The sequence below is a fragment of the Myotis nattereri genome (genome assembly GCF_964212035.1).
Source record: "Myotis nattereri genome assembly, chromosome: 3".
Lineage (NCBI taxonomy): Eukaryota > Metazoa > Chordata > Mammalia > Chiroptera > Vespertilionidae > Myotis > Myotis nattereri.
Genome location: NC_138077.1, coordinates 159,877,870 through 159,900,843, shown reverse-complemented (window position 1 = coordinate 159,900,843; position 22,974 = coordinate 159,877,870). Strand labels below are relative to the sequence as shown.

The window sequence follows — 22,974 nt, the reverse complement described above, 5'->3', positions numbered from 1 at the left end:
CTATTTTTTTTTTACTGTTGTTGTTAATCCTCACCCAAGGATGTTTTTCCACTGATTTTTAGAGAGAGTGGAAGGGAGAGGGAGAAACAGACAGAAAGAAACATCGATTGGTTGCCTCCCACTGGTGCCTGGTCCAGGGCCAGGGCTAGAGCCTGCAACTGAGGTATGTGCCTTTGACTGGAATTGAACCTGGGACCCATCAGTCTGAGGGCCAATGCTCTATCCATTGAGCCAAACCAGCTAGGGCTCACTTCTATCATTCATCACACTCCTATGCAGCTGCTTCACCTACATTAACTGGATTTTTAAAGCACAATTTACCTTTAAAAAACAAAAAAAGAGACATGGAGGGGGAGTACCCAAACAACAGGACCACATGCTCATTATCTACTTATCTTTGTATCACCAGTATTTATCACACTCTTGACACTGAAATGCTGAACTGAACTCCTCTTACAATCCTCATAGAAGATCAGGGAAGATGAAGTAGCCTTAGCCAAATATAAAACTATCAAGTAAAAGGAAAATTTCCACAACATGGTGAATGTCTGAAAATGGAACCTAACACTGATTGACTGCTTACTCTATGACAACCTCATTTAATCCTTACCTCAGTCCTATAAAGCCGTTATTACCACCTCTAATTTAAGATCAAGAAATGGAGGCACAAAGAGGTTAAGCTGCTGTGCAAGGTGTTGCAGGAGATAGTGATAGAACCAGTATCACAAACTAGGCCTGTGGGAGGCCAGAGCCCTCACTCTAAGCCACTACACAGAATGCCTCTCTTCACTGGTCACAAAGAATAATAGCCTCAGCTACACAGAGAACCATTATTTTATTTTTGAAAATTCAAAGTCTAATCATGGCAAGGAATCATTGTGTCTATGGCTGGGCTAGATCTCTACAGTAAAAATGTCTGATAACTTAAAATTCTTTGTACTCAGAGGAAGGAACACATTTAGGTTTCTCTAGTACTTCTTTTTTATCACCGTCTAGTCTTAGATGTGGGGAAAAAAGGTACACAACACATCTAAGATTAACTTAGAAACTAGCCATAAAAATTAGAGCTGTTAAGTTGAACGTTGGTTATCAAGGTTCCAACACTCCAAAGTTAGAGGGTAAATTCTACATATCTAATATAGGTAATGCTAATATTTAGGGGAAAACAAAACCCAGAATATTTTAAACAACTGATAAGTTAAAATAAGCTTCCAAAACTTGGTAAAAAGAATAAAAACAAAATGTATAGCTTCGATAAAAAAAAAGAGAAACAGCATTAATATGCTCTTAGCTTCTCTTTATATGAAGGATGGCAGCAGTGGAGGAGGAGAAGTACCAGGATGATTTACTAAGAAAATGAAATTAGGCCATTAGATGCTTTATTTTTTGTAATTAAAGCAAAACAACAACCCTGGCTACAATTTGATGCAATGTGCTATGTAGGAAAGGGACAGTAGCTTTTTCACTGTGGAGACAACCAGAGAACAACAGTGGAAATGACTTGAGATCAGAATCAGAGGATCAGTGGTTCCCAGATTTAATAGTAATGTGAGTAGACAATCTACCCAACATATTGTAAGGCCTACTTGTCTCATCTATAAAAAGACTGTACAACAGTACCTGGCCCAGAGCATTCAATCATGAGAATAACAGCTAGCTACTAACATCATTAAAGTGAAGGTGATATTACTTACACTTCTAGAATAACAGTGAGGATCAAATAAAATATCTTAAACATTTCTATTCTTAGATTTAAGTAGCATATCTAAAAACTGGAAACTGATAGTGTTTATTAAAGTGTCAAAATCTTAAAAACTTTAACATCACAAAGGCCTTTCTGACACATTCAATATAAAATAAAATATTTCGCTGAAACCGGTTTGGCTCAGTGGATAGAGCGTCAGCCTGCAGACTGAAGGGTCCCAGGTTCGATTCCGGTCAGGGGCATGTACCTGGGTTGCAGGCACATCCCCAGTGGGAGATGTGCGGGAGGCAGCTGATTGATGTTTCTCTCTCATCGATGTTTCTAACTCTCTATCTCTCTCCCTTTCTCTCTGTAAAAAATCAATAAAATATATTTTAAAAAAATAAAAATAAAAATAAAATATTTCGAGCAGCACTCATTCACGTAAGTTAACCTACTCCAAAGAAAATAATGAACAAACATCATTAAAGCTCTCTCAATTAAACTGAGTAGCAATCATGGAATCCTGCCTTGTGTTTATGCTCAATATAACAAAATGCTTAGAGTAAGTGAACTTTTAATAATAAAACAAGTTCATTCTAATAAATGTATACATCTTTACATAGCAATTCTGACTTTGATGAGTTTAATCTCTGATCTAAGATTTATTTTCATATATTTTCTTCTTACCTTTTTGGAGTATATATATAAGTTTGGTGTTCTGCCTGGGACTGGAATGCCAGCTTTAGTTAGTTTTATGAAATACTTCTGCACTCGGCTGGCAACCTAAGAAAACATGACAATTCATTGAACATAATGCCAATACATGCTATACCTGAATAGTTTTTGAGTTTTTGGTCCAATTTCAAATGCATTCATCTAAGTGTATATATGCTTTCCATAAAAATTGAAGTCTCTCAAAAGCATGTTCAAGAGGTCCTGAAGGACTGTCAAATTGGGATTCACTAACAAATGTTCAATAGTTATTCATTCTATTGTACACCATCATTTATTCATTTTCTCCTGGATCATTCCCATCAGCAGACAAGCGTGTAATACCTGAATAGCTTTTAAAAATTAAAATGTATATGTGTATCTAAACGAATGCTAACAATTTTAAATTTATCATAAATCTAGAAATAATTTTAAACTGCCACCAAAGGTACTTAACATCCTAAAAATGATTGATTCCAAAGCTAAATACATACTTTCAACTTGTGACTACTAATGCTTATAATACAAAAACACGTTTAATATCGATGAGAATGTTAAGGAGAAAAATGCTGGTTTTTTTAGAGACAAGCAGGAAATACTAACTAAGGCCATGTCACAAATCTGTTACCACAGTCTAATCAAAAAGTATATAGTTGGGTTACCAAAGAGATCAAAGAAGAAATTAAAAACTTCCTGGAAACAAATGACAATGAAAACACAACAATCCAAAATCTATAGGACACAGTGAAAACAGTCCTGAGAGGGAAGTGCATAGCATTATAGGCCTACCTCCAAAAACAAGAAACACTGGTAATAAATTATCTAACTCTTCAACTTAAAATACGTAATTAGAAAGAGAGCAACAAGAAAAGCCCAGAGTGAGCAGAAGGAAGGAAGAAGATAATAAAGATCAGAGCAGAAATAAATGACAGAGCCCAAGAAAAAAATACAAAAAGATCAATAAAACCAAGAGCTGGTTCTCTGAAAAGATAACCAAGATTGATGAACCTCTAGCCAGGCTCACCAAGAAGCAAAGAGAGCGGACCCAAATAAACAAAATCAGAAATGAAAGAGGCAAAATAACAACAGATGCCAGAAATACAAAAAACTGTAAAAAAAAAAAAAATACTATGAACAACTCTATTCCAACAAACTGGACAACCTAGAAGAAGTGGACATATTCCTAGAAAACATGACATTCCAAAACTCAATCAGGAAGAATCAAAAAACCTGAAGAGGCCGATAAAACTTCCAGCAAACAAAAGTCCTAGGCCAGATGGCTTCACCGGGGAGTTTTACCAAACATTCAAAGAAGAACTAAAACCTATCCTACTCAGACTATTCCAAAAAATTCAAGAGGAAGGCACACTTCTAAGCTCTTTCTATGAAGCCAGCATTACCCTAACCCCAAAACCAGATAAAGACACCACAAAAAAAGAATTACAGGCCAAATCCCTGATGAACATAAATGCTAAAATCCTCAACAAAAGTCTAGCAAATCAGATCCAGCATTACAGAAAGATCATACACCATGACAAAATGGGATTTATTCCGGGGAAGCAAGGATGGAACAATATCCGCAAATCAATAAACGTGATACACCACATAAAAATATTGAGAGATAAAAATCATAATCATATCAATTGATGCAGAAAAAGCATTTTATGATATCCAACACCGTTTCTTGATAAAAATCCTCAGCAAAATGGAAATAGAGGGATAACACCTCAACATAATAATAGCCTTACATGACAAACCTATAGCCAACATCATACTCAATGTGTAAGAACTAAAACCATTTCACCTAAGAACAGAAACAAGACAGTGATACCAACTCTTACCACTCCTGTTCAACAGAGTACTGAAAGTGCTAGCCACAGTAACTAGACAAGAAAAAAATAAAAGGTGTCCAAATTGGAAAAGAAGTAAAAGTGTCATTATTCGCAGATGACATGATATTGTACATAAAAAAACCCTAAAGACTCCACCAATAAGCTACTAGACTTAATAAATGAATTCAGCAATTTAGCAGGATACAAAATTAACACCCACAAATCTATCACTTTTTTATACACCAATAATGAATTACAGAAACAGAAATTAAAAAAACAATCCCATCTACCATTGCAACAAAAAAATTAAAATACCTAGGAATAAACTTAACTAAGGAGGTAAAAGACCTGTACTCAGAAAACTACAGGACATTGAAAAAAGAGATAGAGGAAGACATAAACAAATGGAAGTCTACACCGTGTTCATAGATTGGTAGAATCAACATCATTAAAATGTCTATATTGGAAAAAACCAAGATGGCGGCGTAGGTAAACACCGGAGATTGCTGCCTTGCACAACCACTTAAAAAATACAACTAAAAGATGGAATAGACATCACCCAGAACCACAGGAAGGCTGGCTGAGTGGAAATTCCACAACTAGAAGGAAAGAGAAAAGCATACCGAGACTCAGAGGAGGTGCAGTGCAGAAATGAAATACTAAGGTACGGAGGTGCACGCGGAGCGGACTGCCGGCTGAGGGTGTGGTTGTTGTTTTCAATCAGGAGGGAGTCTCAGGCTCTGAGCTCCAGTTCCGGGCGAGTCTCTAGTGACCCAGACTCAAACGGGAGAAGCAGGACTGTCTGGCATCGGTCGGAACTCGAGGGCAGCTTTCTCTCCGAGGTTTGCAGCGGTTGCTGGGACACTGAGAGGCAGAGCCTCTGGGGACGGGACTGAGAGCAGCCATACTGCTCGCTCCACCCGCCCTGTTGATCCCCTGGGGCCCTACCCGCCCAAACCTTACACAGAGGCATTTGTGGGATAGCCTCAGGCAAAGGCTAGATTAGCACCTCCCTAGAGGACAGAAGTTCTCCCACTGCAGACACAGCTGATTCTTACAGCCAGTTGGCCTGGAGGTCAAATCCCTCCCAGTATTACCTACAACAATCAAGGCTTAACTACAACAAGACTGCGCACAAAGACCACAAGGGGGTGCACCAAGAGTGTCTACCTCAGGTAATTGGGACACTTAGCACAGAAAGCCACTCTATCGACAAAGCGAAGCATAAAAAAATGCCGAAACAAAGAAACAGGACACAAATGACAGAACTGGAGGAAAGCAGGCTGCTGGATATAGAATTCAAAACCACACTTTTGAGGTCTTTCAAGAGTCTTCTAGAGACTGACGATAAACTTAATGAGATGTACAAGAAATCTAATGAGACCCTTGATGTTGTGATAAAGGACCAACTAGAAATTAAGCATACACTGACTGAAATAAAGAATATTATACAGGCTCCCAACAGCAGGCCAGAGGAGCGCAAGAATCAAGTCAAAGATTTGAAATGCGAAGTAGCAAAAAACACCCAACCGGAAAAGCAAAATGAAAAAAGAATCCAAAAATGCGAGGATAGTGTAAGGAGCCTCTGGGACAGCTTCAAGCGTACCAACATCAGAATTATAGTGGTGCCAGAAGATGAGAGAGAGCAAGATATTGAAAACCTATTTGAAGAAATAATGACAGAAAACTTCCCCTACCTGGTGAAAGAAATAGACTTACAAGTCCAGGAAGCGCAGAGAACCCCAAACAAAAGGAATCCAAAGAGGACCACACCAAGACACATCATCATTAAAATGCCAAGAGCAAAAGACAAAGAGAGAATCTTAAAAGCAGCAAGAGAAAGAAACTCAGTTACCTACAAGGGAATACCCAGACGACTGTCAGCTGATTTCTCAACAGAAACTTTGCAGGCCAGAAGGGAGTGGCAAGAAATAGTCAAAGTGATGAATGCCAAGAACCTACAACCAAGATTACTTTATCCAGCAAAGCTATCATTCAGAATTGAAGGTCAGATAAAGAGCTTCACAGATAAGGAAAAGCTAAAGGAGTTCATCACCACCAAACCAGTATTATATGAAATGCTGAAAGGTATCCTTTAAGAAGAGGAAGAAGAAGAAAAAGAAAAAGGTACAGATACAAAGTATGAACAACAAATACGCATCTACCAACAAGTGAATCTAAGAATCAAGTGAATAAATAATCTGATGAACAGAATGAACTGGTGATTATTTTTAGAATCAGGGAATGGACTATTCTTGGGGGGGAAAGGGTGTGGGAGATGTGGGAAGAGACTGGACAAAAATGGTGCACCTATGGATGAGGACAGTGGGTGGGGAGTGAGGGCGGAGGGTAGGGTGGGAACTGGGAGGAGGGGAGTTATGGGGGAAAAAAGAGGAACAAATGTAATCTGAACAATAAAGATTTAATTAAAAAAATAAAATAAAATAAAAATAAAATGTCCATATTATACAAAGCAATCTATAGATTCAATGCAAGCCCCATTAAAATACCAATGGCATATTTCACAGACCTAGAACAAACTCTCCAAAAATTCATATGGAATGAAAAAGACCCCGGATAGCTGCAGCATTCCTGAGAAAGAACAAAGTAGGAGGGATCTCAATACCAGACATCAAGCTGTATTACAAAGCCACTGTTCTCCAAATTACCTGTACTGGCACAAGAACAGACATATAGACCAATGGAACCAAACAGAGAACCCAGAAATCGACCCAAGCAATTATGCTCAATTAATATTTGACAGTGGAGGCAACAGCATACAATGGAATCAAGACAGTCTCTTCAATAAATGGTGCTGGGAAAATTGGACAGATATATGCAAAAACATGAAATTAGACCACCAGCTTATACCATACACAAAAATAAACTCAAAATGGATAAAGGACTTAAACATACGATGGGCAACCATAAAGATCTTAAGAGGAATCCATAGGCAGCAAAATATTAGACGTATATCATAGCAATATCTTTACCGATACAGCTCTTAGGACAGTGAAGGCGAACCTATGACACGCAAACTCACTGTTTTGGTTGATTTTTCTTTGTTAAATGGCATTTGAATATATAAAACTAGGGGCCCGGTGCACGAAATTCGTGCACTGGGTGTGTGTGTGGGGCGGGGGGGGGGGCGGGTAGTGTCCCTCAGCCCAGCCTGCCCCCTCTCACATACTGGGAGCCCTCAGGCGTTGACCCCCATCACCCTCCGATCGCCTGATCGGCCCCTTGCCCAGGCCTGACGCCTCCGCCAGAGGTGTCAGGCTTGGACAGGAGACCTCCATCTCCCCCCAATCACTGGCTCTGGCCCCCGCCCAGGCCTGAGGCCTATGGCCCAGGAATCATGCCTGGGCAGGGGACCCCCATCTCCCTCTGATCACTTGCTCCACCCCCCACCCAAGCCTGACGCCTCTGACCCAGGCTTCAGGCCTGGGCAAGGGGACCATCATATCCCCCCAATCCCCGGCTCCGCCCCCCACCCAGGCCTGATGCCTCAGCCAGAGGAGTTGACCCTCATCACCCTCCGGTCACCAATCACCGGATCAGCCCCTGACCAGGCCTGAGGACTCCGGCAGAGGTGTCAGGCCTGGGCAGGGAACCCCCAGCTCCCCGCGGTTGCAGGCTCCGCCCCTGCCCAGGCCTAACGCCTCTGGCCTAGGCTTCTGGCCCGGGCAGTGGGGACCTGCAGTGGCAGCGGGGGGCGCCGCGATCGTGGGCTTCGCTTTAGGCCCAGGCAAGGGACCCCTAGCTCCTGGGACTGCCAGCTTCGACCGTGCCCAGCTCCCATCGCTGGCTCCACCCCTACTTCCTGCTATCACTGGCCAGGGCGGCAAAGGCACCTGATTCTCCGATCATGGCTGGGGGGCAGGGCAAAGGCGGCCCCAGGGCCGCCTTTGCCCTGCCCCCCAGCTCTTAGCTCCCCCCTGGGTTTCAGATCACTGTCAGTGGCAGGGGGCTTCTTCCTGCTTTCCCTTTCGCCTCCCTGCATTGTGCCTACATATGCAAATTAGCTGCCATCTTGTTGGCAGTTAACTGCCAATCTTAGTTGGCAGTTAATTTGCATATAGCCCTGATTAGCCAATGAAAATGGTATCGCCGTACGCCAATTACCATTTTTCTCTTTTATTAGTGTAGATAACTATCAAGAATATAAGTCTTTGTTTTACTATGGTTGCAAATATCAAAAAATTTCTATATGTGACACGGCACCAGAGTTAAGTTAGGGTTTTTCAAAATGCTGATACGCCGAGCTCAAAACGTTGGCCATCACTGTCCTAGGACAATGAAAAATAAGGAGAAAATAAATAAATGGGACTACATCAAAATAAAAAGCTTCTGCACAGCAAAAGAAACCATCAACAAAACAACAAGAAAGCCCACTGCATGGGAGAACATATTTGCCAATGTTATCTCCGATAAAGGTTTAACCTCCAAAATTTACAGGGAACTCATACAACTTAACAAAAGGAAGATAAACAATCCAATAAAAAAATGGGCAAAGGACCTAAACAAACACTTTTCGAAAGAGGACGTACAGAAGGCTGAGAGACATATGAAAACATGCTCTAAGTCACTAATTATCTGAGAGATGCAAATCAAAACAACGAGATACCACCTCACACCTGTCAGAATGGCGATCATCAACAAATCAACAAACAACAAGTGCTGGAAAGGATGCGGAGAAAAAGGAACTCTCATGCACTGTTGGTGGGAATGCAGACTGGTGCAGCCACGGTGAAAAACAGCATGGAGTTTCCTCAAAAAAATTAAAAATGGAACTCCCATTTGACCCAGTAATCCCACTTCTAGGAATATATCCCAAGAAATCAGAAACACCAATCAGAAAAGATATATGCACCCCTATGTTCATAGCAGCACAACTTACAATAGCTAAGATTTGGAAACAGCCTAAGTGCCCATCAGCAGATGAGTGGATTAAAAAACTGTGGTACATCTACACAATGGAATACCACACTGCTGTAAAAAAGATGGAAGTCTTACCATTCGCAACAGCATGGATGGACATGGAGAGCATTATGCTAAGTGAAATAAGCCAGTCAGAGAAAGGTAAGTATCACATGATCTCACTCATTTGTAGAATATAATGAACAACATAAACTGATAAACAAAAATAGATCCAGAGTCAGAGAAGCATCGAACAGACTGTCAAACCTCAGAAGGAAGGCAGGGAAGGAGGGTAAGAGATTAACCAAAGGACTTGTATGAATGCACATAAGCATAACCAATGAACACAGACACTAGGAGAGTGAGGGCATGTGCTGGGGCATCAGAGTGGTCGGGGAGAGGTCAAAAGGGAAAAAAAGAGACATATGTAATACTTTAATCAATAAAGAATTTTTTTTAAAGTATATCACTGGTGCATCATCAAGCATGCAACAAACACTATGTCCACTACATTTTCATTTTTTAGTATTATCACAAGTTTTCTCTGAAAGCAACACAAAAATATACAATGCTAATTTTAAAATCCTACGTATCATTGTACTCTGTAGCTAAAACGATGCTGCAGTCTGCTGATGTCAGTCACACTATCCTTCATAAAATAAACTATCAAAAACATACCAACAATATGGGACTGTCTCCTCAATTACCTGTTTTGCTGTCCTATTGCCCAGCTCATCTGCTATCTTCTGCCAGCGTCGAGATTCCACTTCTTCAGGAGGGTATTTCAGGAGTAGCTGTTCAAGCTTTTTCTAAGTCAAATCCAAGATCACATTTAAGAAAGTTTAATACTGAAATTCTAAATAAATACATCCACATTTTCATTTTAAATTATAATATTCCTTCCTCAACTTTGGGGGTTAGGCACTAGAAATCGTCATGGTAAGAACAAGTTCCCATAAAGCAACTTAAAGAATTCACGGGGAAAACGAAATTAGAGAATAAACCTATAGAAGCCCTTATAAAGATTTTCTATTCACTTCAGTAAAAAGATAGTATGCAAAAATTAATTAATTGTTATTTTACACATCTTGGTGATTTCCACTGACCATCTTTTCTTGTAGACTACATTTAGGTCCACCCTTATACATTTGACAAAAACATATAAATTCATTTGGATTTGGACAGAAAAAGAGACTTTCCTTCCTTTCTGTGGTCCTCCATTCAAAGATCTGATTTTAATATTCTGACCTATTCCTAAGTTCTCCCATAGTAATAAATAATAAAGATGCAGAATAATCTGGATGCTTGAAGTCAAGATTCTTAAGCTTTTAATAAACTGTGAAGTTAATCCTCCTATGAGACAGAAATGTGTCTCCAACCTTACCCACAAACAGTCCTAGCTGCATGCCACAATGAAACAGAACCCTCTGACTGGCTTCGTCAGCTCCCCTCTACAACAAAACAAGAGCTCAGAGGCACACTTGACTTGGCCCCAAGTTTTTCTCTCCCAAAACTGCACTACAAAAGCTTTATTCCATCCATTTCACTACCTTTTTCACTCTTCCTCCCAAAACCCAGGTTCCTTCTTTAAAAATCATCCCCAAACAGAATTTCATATTTTCTCAAAATCCAAAATTCTTGAAGATTGCAGAAAAATATACAGAAATAAGTTTAAATATGTTAAATTCATGGTGAAGAGAGATTATAAACAATAATAAACACTTTATTCATATCTAATTTTAACTCTTTTTAACCTACACAATTTAGAAATATCTATTACCTGTTCTTCAACAGTCCACAACTGGTTAAAGGTTTCAGGTTTGGTGTCATCACACAGACGTCCTCTTATCATCTGCATATAAAACAAGGCCTTTGTCAAGCAGAAAATAACAAAGACCACCCTCTGATATAACCAAATAACGAATTATAGAACTTTTTTATTAATTCCAAATGTTTTAGTAAATTTATTTTTTAAACATATATAATGTAGTATTATTACACATATTACTCATTTAATCCTCACAACAACTCTAGAACATAGGCAATATTAATGATGTTTTATATAAATGGAAACTGCAGCTTGGAGTCCTTAATAAATGACATCTGAAGTCCCACAGCTAGAAAGTGTTAGAGCTGGGTATGCAATCCAGGTTTCTCTTAACTTCAAGTTCATGTCTCTGCTATCTTCAGTGAAAAGACTGCTTGAATTTTTAGAATACAAATCAGCAAAATGTCAGAATATTTTGTCTACAATTCAAATTTTCCTACTCCAATACTGTGTACTGCTTACTTGAGGACGACTGCTTGAGCCTTCTGGGCCATCACTCAAAGGCAACATAGAGTATGAAAGGGACTCTCCATCCTTCTTAGGATCTGAAGGACTTTTTGGTCTAGCAGGTAAACCTACTAAATAAAAGACCATGTATAGGATTATTAAAGCAAGAATTTGCCAGGTATTTCTCTACTCAAAATCTTATCATGTCATTTCTTACCTTTATCAAAAACTAGCTTAACTCTCCTAGTATGTCTTTTACGATTTTTAAATTCTCTTTCAAAGTTCCCAAGACTATTGGTATATTGGTCCCACACAATCTCGGGCAATTGAACAACTCTCTGTGGATATGGAAGCCCTATATCAGCCTGGAAAAAAATAAAACAGTCTAAATTTAATTCAAGAAATTACCAACTATAGCCAAACTTCAGATGACACCAAATCCAAATAATCATCACCTGGGCATTTCCAGTCACTGTTGAAATCCAATAGCCAATGAAGTTAAGATAATGTAGTCTAAACATTGAATGATAAAGATGATAACAAGGAAAGGACGAATCAATTTAACAAAATATAACACTATTTTTAGAGCTCTAAAGCTGAACTGTATAGACATATTGTACATTATCACTAACAGACTTTAAACTTAAACATAAACAGCAAAGCAAAAAAAGGTTGTTTATTTTAAATGTAGTCCATGTTCACCACTTATCCATAAAACAGTGAATTATTTTCACAATATATATTCTTACAAGATGTAAGAAAATTATATCTTGAGAATCAAAATTATAGCTTTAATTTACTTGAAATTCAGTTACTTTACCAACCACCTTTAGAGAAGTCATTTGTTGTTATAATTACGATAATCAGGTGACTATGATCAATGTCTTTTAAGGGGTTTGGGACAAATATAGGTGGATGCATTTGTTGAACTCATAGAATGCTACAACTAGGAAATTTTAAATTTCATTGTATGTAAAAATTCACCTTTATAAAAGTGTAAGGATTTTAGTTAATAATATGCATTTGAAGTGTTTTGGTAAGTTAATATATGTCTGCAACTTTGAAATGTATCAAAAGCATTCTATCTTATAATAAGATGGAATGATGGATTGAAGACTGATAGATATGTGATAAAGCAAAAGTAGTAAAATGATAATTAGATATGAGTGTGTTACTTATACAATACCTTCAACATTTAAAACGATGAGGAAAACAATCAGGTCATAAATTATAAAACTGGAAGGGCAAAATCCACTTTGTGACACAGAATTCTTAATTTTTATTTTGCTTATGACACATTACATTGTCATAAATGTACCTACAAGTCTAAGGTTCAACTTTTGCAAAATTAGAGCATCTTTTAAAGTAATAATGGTAACATTAAAGAAAGCTAACAGCCATAAATGTTCCCTGCATTCTATACATTAATATATACCACAAATTTCCTAATTTCAATGAGGAGTTTCTAGATGTCCACTAAAACAAACAGATCACATGTCAACAGCTTAATGTGGTAAACATAAAGAGAATAGGCAAATTAAGTATACATGAGTAAACACAAAAAAACAAAAGTCAAACACCTAAAGTAAATCCAGTATAAGCATTTCTCTCCAAGGAACATACATTTTTCATGATTATTATAGTATCTGGATTTACTATACACCTGTACATTAAAATTGGTCTATATCACATCTGTTTCTGAGATAAAATGAACAGAAATTCAGTTCTAAACTAAACCTGAAAATGGAGAACCAGCAACTACCCAGCTGCATACAACTTTAATAAATGTGCCTAACTCTATGTTCTGTCCACTTGGAAACATGAATAAAATAAAATTAAGGTTAACAAATGTTTTATCAATATTTACAACACCATCTATTTTAGCTGGATCCATTTTAAGTAATCATTGTAAGTACTATATCTTCTTGCAACAGCAAATCCTATATAATAAAAGCTTAATAATTATGCTAAGAGTCCTACCATTTGTTCGACCGTTCAACCAGTTCCTATGATGTGCACTAACCACCAGAGGGCAGACGCTCCAACCAGTAGGTTAGCTTGCTGCTGGGATCCGGCTGATTAGGACTGGGAGAGAAGGGCCAGACACGCCCTGGAGCCCTCCTGCAATCCCTCCCCCGGCCCTGATGGTGCACCGGTGGGGTCCTTTGGCCTGGCCTGCGCCCTCTCACAATCTGGGACCCCTCAGGGGATGTTGGGGAGCTGGTTTCGGCACAATCCTTGCAGGCCAGGCCGAGGGACCCACTGGTGCACGGATTGTACCGGGCCTCTAGTTGTTTAAGTGCAGAATCAATAAACATCTAAGTGGACACGCTGTAACAGGGGGAATGCAATAGAGTTCTAGAAACTTTAAAAGTTTTAACAAATCAATATATAGATTCCATATCCATTAAGATATTCAGTGTTCTTAAAGCACATAAAGAAATGTTTGTCAAGTAAATATTATAGCTGGAAAAATCAAAATAATAAATTAATACATCTAAATGAAACAAAGTCCTCAGGGCCATTCCCTTAATACTTGGTAGATCACTTTTGTGATTCATTAAAAATGGGGAACTAATAACTACACTAAAATTGTCATACTGGTTTGGCTCAGTGGATAGAGCATCGGCCTGCAGACTTAAGGGTCGCAGGTTCGATTCTGGCCAAGGGCACATGCCCAGGTTGCAGGCTTGATCCTGCAGGGGCATGCAGGAGGCAGCCAATCAATTCTCTTTCATCATTGATGTTTCTATTGTTCTCCCCCTCTCCTTTCCTCTCTGAAATCAATAAAGAAATATATTTAAACCAAGAGTAGTTCAAAACTTTGGAAAACATAAAAAAATATTGTCATACTATACCTACACAAGCTAGGTTTTTGTTTAAGGTGAAGAAGCAAATTCTTTTTGATAGTTTTTCAGTTTTAATCTTGTCACACGATGCTAATTAATATTATTGAACAATTACTGATCCCTAATTTAAGACACATACTATGTCATAAACTCACATCTAGATTATCTCCACATTTTTATATTATAGCCCTGGCCAGTGTTGCTCAGTAGTTAGTGTTGCTCCACACACGAAAGCATCATGGGTTCGATTTCTGATCAAAGGCAGTACCTGGGTTGCAGGTTCAATCCCCACGACCTGCTCAGGGGCAACCAATCGATGTGTCTCTCTCACTTCAATGTTTCTCCCCACCCACTTCCACCCTCTCTAAAATTCAACAGAAAAACTACCCTCAGATAAGGATTAAAATAATAATAATAATAAAATAAAAATTAAAAGGTTATTATAAAAATTTGAATCATTTTCATATGGTTAACTGTTAAATACGAAAGTTCAGTTTTAAGGAAAACAGAAAATTATAAAAAATTCTATACTAAAATAAAGGACACTTCAAAATTAAGTAAAATTTATACTGCTACTTCACTGACTTGGCAATCATAATATTAAAGACATTTAAAAGAGAGTTTTTGTTTTTATCACCATTGTTTTCTATCTCACTATCTTGAGTTACAAAAGTAAATTGAAACTAAAGACATTAATAAATCCTGAAGGTTTTTTAGTGTTTTGGTTTTTCTAGTGGTGGTGGTGTTGTTGTTTTTAGCTAATCCTGAAATCAGGAAAGCAGAAGAAGGAAAAACACTCTAAAATGGGGAAAGTAACACGAAAAGATCATAAAACTGGCTAGGGAACAGGACATCAAGTTCCTATATGAACATCCAAATAAAGTTCCTAGCTTTTTTCAGAAAGGCAATGTCCTGCCTTCTAGTATAGTTAATTACAGAAAGAGAAAAAATTAAACATTTTTAAAGTATATACCGTATAAAAAAACACAAGCTTTTACCAAATAAATCTTAAAAAGAGTACTTAATATATACCTTCTTCTGGAGTTTCTCCACAAATCCAATGGGATTTTTTAGTGCTTCTTTCTGGTGTCTGCTTAAACTTTCAAGATCCTGGACTGCTTGAGAACGTTGAGCCTCGAGTACAGCAATCGTCTGCAATAGTCTCTGATAACTATAGAGACAAAGAAAAATACCTCACTAAAACTTTCTAATAACAACAAAAAACAAAAACTGACTCCAAGCCATAATCTACTATTAAGCCACAGTCTTTTTAAAGTTACCTGAAAGAGTTTAGTAAAACATATTACTGGGAATAAATAAGGTCTTCCTGAGTTACGAAGTACCTAGTCAGAAAATATCAGAGAAAGCAAAGCCTTATTCCTCCCTTAAAAAATGTATTTGCCGAAACCGGTTTGGCTCAGTGGATAGAGCGTCGGCCTGCGGACTGAGGGGTCCCGGGTTCGATTCCGGTCAGGGGCATGTGCCTGGGTTGCGGTCACATCCCCAGTGGGAGATGTGCAGGAGGCGGCTGATCGATGTTTCTCTCCCATCGATGTTTCTATCAATCTCTCTCCTTTCCTCTCTGTAAAAAATCAATAAAATATATTTTAAAAAAAAAAAAAATGTATTTGATTGATTTTGAGAGAGAGAGCAAGGGAGAGAGGAAAGGAGGAGAGAGAGACATCCATTTGTTGTTCCACATATCCATGCATTCACTGGTTGATTCTTGTACGTGCCCTGACGGGGGACTGAACCTGTAACTTTGGCCTTTGGTGTATGAGAACATGCTCTAACAGAGCTACCCTGCTGGGGCCTTCCCCATGTTTTAATTCTTGAAGCTGAACAAGTACAGGCAATAAGAAAGTATCTTGACTTTCCAACAACCAAAGTCATCAAGAAACTGCTAAACTAAAAAAAATTAAAACCATAAGATTTCAGCACTAGGAGGGATCACCAAATTTAGCCCCTCTGTTGTACTCTATTGGAATAAGGAATCTGAGGTACATTTTCTTGCTCAAAATTACAGAAAACTGTCACATAATTCAACATGATCTTGTGTGTCATGCTTCTCATTTGCTCTACTATACTGTTCTACAGGAAGTTAACTTTCATCTCAATTTTTAAGTATTGAATATTTTTAAAGAAAGTAGGCCATTAAGATTTTTTACTTCCCTGCCTACAAAAGTCCATTTAGCACAGCTAACTAATTTACCCACACAAATCTACTTACTACCTGTCATTATACTGAAATCTCACTATGATACATGTATACTAATTAATTTCCTCCCTCCCCCTCTCTCTCCCTCTAGTTCAAATTGTCTTGCTTTTCTGATTAAGGTCTAATTTCACATATAAATACACATATGTAAACATGTTGACCCAAAACCCTGAATACTCAAATATATTTTGCAAAAAGAATCAAGAACAGGGGGGTAGGGGAGGCCAGGGGAAGGTCAATTGTGGGGGAGGGGGAAAGAGACATATGTACTACTACTGTAATACTTTAAACAATAAAATAAAGTTTAAAAAAATAAACATCAACTCTGTAGAGCTTGCAGAGGTTTTGATTACAAAAAAAAAAAAAAAGAATCAAGAACAAGTCACTCTAAGTTTGCTTCAAAATAAGTGGTTAAGCCGTAGCTGATTTGGCTCAGTGGACAGAGCGTCGGCCTTCAGACTAAAGGTCCCCGGTTTGATTAGGGTCAAGGGCACATGCCCGAGTTGCAGGCTCAAGGCAGTAGGGGGCATGTAGGAAGCAGCCGATCAATATTCTCTCTCATCATTGATGTTTCTATCTCTCTCTCCCTCACCCTTCCTCTCTGAAATCAATAACAATATATTTTAAAAACAGTAAGTGGTTAAGTCCTTAAAGCATTAATGATGCACAATTTTTTAAATTAAATCTTTATTGTTCAGATTATTATAGTTGTTCCTCTTTTTTTCCCCCCATAGCTCCCCTCCACCCAGTTCCCGCCCCACCCTCCGCCCTTACCCTGCCCGCCCCCCCCCCATCCATAGGTGTACGATTTTTGTCCAGTCTCTTCCCGCATCTCCCACACCCCTTTCCCCCCGAGAATTGTCAGTCCACTCCCTTCCTATGCCCCTGATTCTATTATATTCACCCATTTATTCTGTTCATCAGATTTTTTATTCACTTGATTTTTAGATTCACTTGTTGGTAGATATGTGCTTGTTCATAATTTTTATCTTTACCTTTTTCTTCTTCTTTCTCTTCTTAAAGAATACCTTTCAGCATTTCATATAATACTGGTTTGGTGGTGGTGAACTCCTTTAGCTTTTTCATATCTGTGAAGCTCTTTATCTGACCTTCAATTCTGAATGATAGCTTTGCTGGATAAAGTAATCTTGGTTGTAGGTTCTTGGCATTCATCACTTTGAATATTTCTTGCCACTCCCTTCTGGCCTGCAAAGTTTCTGTTGAGAAATCAGCTGACAATTGTATGGGTATTCCCTTGTAGGTAACTGACTTTTTTTCCTCTTGCTGCTTTAAAGATTCTTTGTCTTTTGCTCTTGGCATTTTATTTATGCTATGTCTTGGTGTGGTCCTCTTTGGATTCCTTTTGTTTGGGGTTCTCTGCGCTTCCTGGACTTGTAAGTCTATTTCTTTCACCAGGTAGGGGAAGTTTTCTGTCATTATTTCTTCAAATAGGTTTTCAATATCTTGCTCTCTCTCTTCTTCTGGGACCCCTATAATTCGGATATTGGTTCCCTTGAAGTTGTCCCAGATGCTCCTTACACTATCTTCATATTTTTGGATTTTTTCTTTTTTCTTTTCCGGTTGGGTGTTTTCTACTTCTTCGTATTTCAAATCTTGACTTGATTCTTGCAGTCCTCTAGTCTGCTGTTGGATCTCTGCATAATATCCTTTATTTCAGTCAGTGTATGCTTAATTTCTAGTTGGTCCTTTTTCATATCATCGGGGGTCTCACTAGATTTATTGAGGGTCTCACTAAATTATTAGCGGTTTCTAGAAAATTCTTGAAAAACGTTATAACCGTGGTTTTGAACTCTATATCCATTAGTTTACTTTCCTCCATTTCTGTCATTTGTAACCTGTTTCTCTGTCTCCGCATTTTGGCTGCTTCCCTGTGTTGATAGGGTGGCTTTCTGTGCTAGGTGTTCTATAGGGCCCAGTAGCTCAGCCTCCCCAATTACCTGAGGTGGACACTCTTGGTGCACCCCTTTGTGGGCTGTGTGCACAGTCTTCTAGTAGTTAAGCCTTGATTGTAGTTGGTATCACTGGGAGGAATTGACCCCCTCCAGGCCAATTGGCTGTGAGAATCAGCTGTATCTATGGTGGGAGAACTTCTGTGCTGGAGACACCCTTAAGGGGCAGGACTTGCTTCAGTGAGGTTTTGGTGCTCACTGAGTCTGCCCCCTGAGTGTGTCCTTATGGATCTGAGGAGTTGTAATCTGGATGGTCCCACTCTGACTACTGGGTACACTGGCACTTGGATCTCTAAGGAGGAGCTACAGAGATCTGCAGATTCCTCTTCTTTGTTTGGGGTTTGGAGGTGCACACATGAGGCCCAGATGTGAAGCAATGCAAACTGCTGTGGGGCCTTGGGCCTTTTTTTGGATGTTCTGGGTCTCTCTGACCCAGCTGCAGTTTGTTAGGTAATTTTAGATTGCAAAGGGCCAGGCCATTCATATGCAAAAGCCTCTGCAAACAGCTTAGGTGGGGCGGGGTCTCAGGGAATCAACAGGGTGGAGCAAACAGCTATGGTTGATCCTCAGCCCTGCCCTAAGCAGCCCCTGGTCTCAGTGTCCCTCAGTAATCGCTGCAAGCACCTCTGAGAGAAAGCCGCCCTCGAGTTCCAACCGATGCCACACAGTCCAGTTTCTCCCCATGAGTCTGGGTCCCCAGAGACTAGCCCGGAACTGGAGTTCAGAGCAGGAGCCTGTGTCTCCCTCCCGATTGAAAAAGACAGCTGCGTCCTAAGTTGCCAGCCCTTTCTGTGTGCACCTCCGTACCTCTGCATTTTACTTCCACAGCTCCTCTGAGTCTCAGTGTGCATTTCTCTTTCCTTCTAGTTATAGAATTTCCACTCAGCCAGCCTTCCTGTGGTTCTGGATGATGTCCGTTTTGTCCTTCCGCTGTATTTTTGAAGTGGTAGTGCAAGGCAGCAATTTCAGGTATTTACCTATGCCGCCATCTTGGTTTCTCAATGATGCACAATTTTTTATGGCCTCAACTAAATTTCATTCTGTTTCCCACTACTATAAACTTCATAATGGCAAACACATCTTAAAAGTCCACTAATTGTTAATCCAGTGTGCAGCACACTCCCAGCATATAGATTTGCAATAAATGTTTTTTAAACATTTCGTGCACGAGGGGGTGGGGGTCCCTCAGCCCGGCCTGAACCCTCTCCAATCAGGGACCGCCTGGGGAATGTCCACAGGGATTGGGCCTAAACCGGTAATCGGACATCCCTCTCACAATCCGGGACCACTGGCTCTTAACCGCTTGCCTGCCTGCCGGCCCAATTGCCCCTAACCGCCTCTGCCTGCCAGCCTGATCACCCCTAACTGCTGCCCTGCTGGCCTGATTGCCCCCAACTACCCTCCCCTGCCAGCCTGATCACCCCAACTGCCCTCCCCTGCCGGCCTGATCACCCTTAACCGCCTTTGCCTCGGCCCCTGCCACTGTGGCTTTGTCTTGAAGGACGTCTGGAAGATATCCAGTATAATTAGCATATTACCCTTTTATTAGTATAGATCTGTGGTCAGCAAATTGCGGCTCACGAGCCACATGCGGCTCTTTGGCCCCTTGAGTGTGGCTCTTCCACAAAATACCACAAAATACCACATGCGGGCACGCATGTACAGTGTGATTGAAACTTCGTGGCCCATGCGCAGAAGTCGGTATTTTGTGGAAGAGCCACACTCAAGGGGCCAAAGAGCCGCATGTGGCTAGCGAGCCGCAGTTTGCCGAGCCACAGTTTGCTGACCACTGGTATAGATATACCAGAGGCCCGGTGCACAAAATTCATGCACTCGGGTGGGGGTCCCTCAGCCCGGATTGCGTGAGGGCACAAGCCAGGCTGAGGGACCCCACTGGTGTAGGATTGGGGCCGGGGAGAGACGCAGGAGGTTGGCCAGCCAGGGAAGGACCACAGGAGGGCTCCAGGGCATGTATGGCCCAGCTTGCTCAGTCCTGATTGGCCAGACCCCAGCAGCAAGCTAACCTACCAGTCAGAGCATCTGCCCCCTGATGGTCAGTGCACGTCACAGCAAGCAGTTGAGTGGCCTTAGCATATCATTAGCATATTACACTTTGATTTGTTGACTGGCCGAGCAGACACTTAGCATATTAGGTTTTTATTATATAAGCTTTTTAAATTGATTTCAGAGAGGAAGGGAGAGGGGGAGAGACAGAGAAACCTCAATGATGAGAGGGAATCGTTGATCGGCTGCCTCCTGCATGCCCCCTACTGGGGATTGAATTCCTAACCTGGGCATATGCCCGGAATGGGAATGGAACTGTGACCGCCTGGTTCATGGGTCCATGCTCAGCCACTAAGCCGTACCAGGCAATATTTTTTGAATGAACAAATGAGTGAACAGACATTCAATGCAGGCAAAAATATACTGAATCTTTTAAGTTCTGAAGTCGGAAAACTAGCAGAAATTTCAAGGGTTAAAAAAAAAAAAGAGGATGAAATTCACAAACATAGCATAATTGCAATATTATATCAGAACGCTTTCTCAGCTCCCTGCCTAAAACATATCTTATTCGTGTTCTGAAGTCCCCTGTTAACTAATCCTTGGTGAAGCATTTAACAATTAAGGTTATAAATTGCTAGCACTGAAGGATAAGACTCCTCTCAAGCTAGAGATATTTCATTTAAAAGTTGGAAAGCAAGGGCCATACTAAGTCACTCCTAGGTAAATTACAGAGGTTATCTAAACTCACTTTTCACTAAGTCTCTGTTTGCTTTGAGATGTGTGGAGCATACAAATCTGCCTATGCTGGCTGTTTTGTTTCTACCAAGTAGGCTCACCCAGGCTCAATCTTAGGCTAACGATAGTGAGCTGAGTACGAGAACCTATCCTCTCCATCATATTCTTAACTGCCATATTTCACCTCTAGAATTCCCACCCTACTAGCTGAATAACCATAGACTTGTCATAGCATCTCTATAATATGACTCCTGTTTTACATAGGAGTTACACATTTCTGTATCATCAATATAAAAATAATTGTGACCTTTGGGGGGGGGAGTATAGGGGGTAAGGGCTAGGTGGAGGGTATAAAGGGGGTGGGGATGGGAGACATCTGTAATACTCTCTACAATAAAAAAATAAAATGATTGTAAGTGTATAAAATTTCAGCAATGGCTGAAAGCACAGTAACCATCAGTAAGGAATAAGAATAGAGTTATGGAAAAAATAAGTGGAGGCTTGAAAAAAGTGCTAGTCAGTTATTGACACTGGGAAGAAAGACCTCTATCTGAAGCAAATAAATTTTAACAATTTTAATTGTATGTAAATTATTGTAAAATAATTTTGACTTTAAAGAAATAATTCCAACCAATATGAAAAAGAAAGTGTAACTTTTCAACTTTTATTTTGCTTCTCTTTAATCAAGATAAAATGATTATCAGGTTGAAAGGCCTAAGATAGACACTGGTAAAGATGTGAAGTCCAGAATAAGTGAGAAGATTAATAAAACAGTGAATTCAAGTCTTCTGGCTCAACTAATTACTTCCTAGAGGAATCAAGAGATTTTATCACTAAGATTACAGTGGGCCTTAACTTAATTCATTTTGAGGCCGAGCTCGTTAACTCAAATTACTCTATCAACTCAATGCAAAAAAATCAGCCAAGAGACAGCTAGTATCTAAAAAAACTCGTTAGTCGGGACACTTGTAAGTCAAGGCCCCACTGTACCATATACATCCTTATATAGAAATGGAAGGAATCATTAAAAACTGGAGTGACATCTAAAAAAAAGTGATACAGCCCTAACCGGTTTGGCTCAGTGGATAGAGTGTCGGCCTGCAGGCTGAAGGGTCCCAGGTTCAATTCCGATCAAGGGATGTACCTTGGTTGCGGGCACATCCCCAGTAGGGGGTGTGCAGGAGGCAGCTGATCGATGTTTCTCTCTCACAGATGTTTCTAACTCTCGATCCCTCTCCCTTCCTCTCTATAAAAAATCAATAATATATATATATATTTTAAAAAGTGATACATACAAATGTATTTTCAATCCCACCAACTCACCCACTTTACCTCCTAAGCAAACTACTGGAAACTGATCCAGGCATCAATGAAGACAAGATTAATTTATTCAATAGTTATTTATCAAGAGAATAAGACAATATCCTAAAAGGTCTAGGTGTTATCAAGGTAAAGGAGGCATAGAGCTTAGGTATCATAGGAGAGCTACACTGAGACGGAGAAAAGGAATCTAAACTAATAAAAGAGAAACATGCAAATTAACCGTACCCTCGCTATGCCCCAAGCCACGCTGACCAGCCAAACAGAGACACTATATGCAAATTAACCCAACCAAGATGGCGGCCGGCAGCCATGAAGCCCTGAAGGGGGTGTGGCCATCATTACAACGGCCATCAGCCCCTCACCCAGACTGGCCAGGCACCCCAGGAGGACCACCCTTCCTGAAGAGGGTATGGCCAGTCTGAAAACGACCCACAACCCCTCACCCAGGCT

General features: G+C 39.9%; 1 protein-coding gene across 1 annotated transcript in view; it reads right to left on the bottom strand.

The window, feature by feature from the left end:
- The window catches only part of ZZZ3 (zinc finger ZZ-type containing 3), a 116,114-nt gene that overhangs the window by 13,709 nt on the left and 79,431 nt on the right, over nucleotides 1-22,974 (bottom strand). The window contains exons 7-12 of the mRNA XM_081088443.1: nucleotides 15,307-15,445; nucleotides 11,643-11,790; nucleotides 11,441-11,556; nucleotides 10,931-11,002; nucleotides 9,858-9,959; nucleotides 2,375-2,470 (exon numbers count right to left, since the gene is read on the bottom strand). Coding sequence (XP_080944569.1) covers nucleotides 2,375-2,470; nucleotides 9,858-9,959; nucleotides 10,931-11,002; nucleotides 11,441-11,556; nucleotides 11,643-11,790; nucleotides 15,307-15,445 — 673 coding nt within the window. The remainder of the gene's footprint in view (nucleotides 1-2,374; nucleotides 2,471-9,857; nucleotides 9,960-10,930; nucleotides 11,003-11,440; nucleotides 11,557-11,642; nucleotides 11,791-15,306; nucleotides 15,446-22,974) is intronic.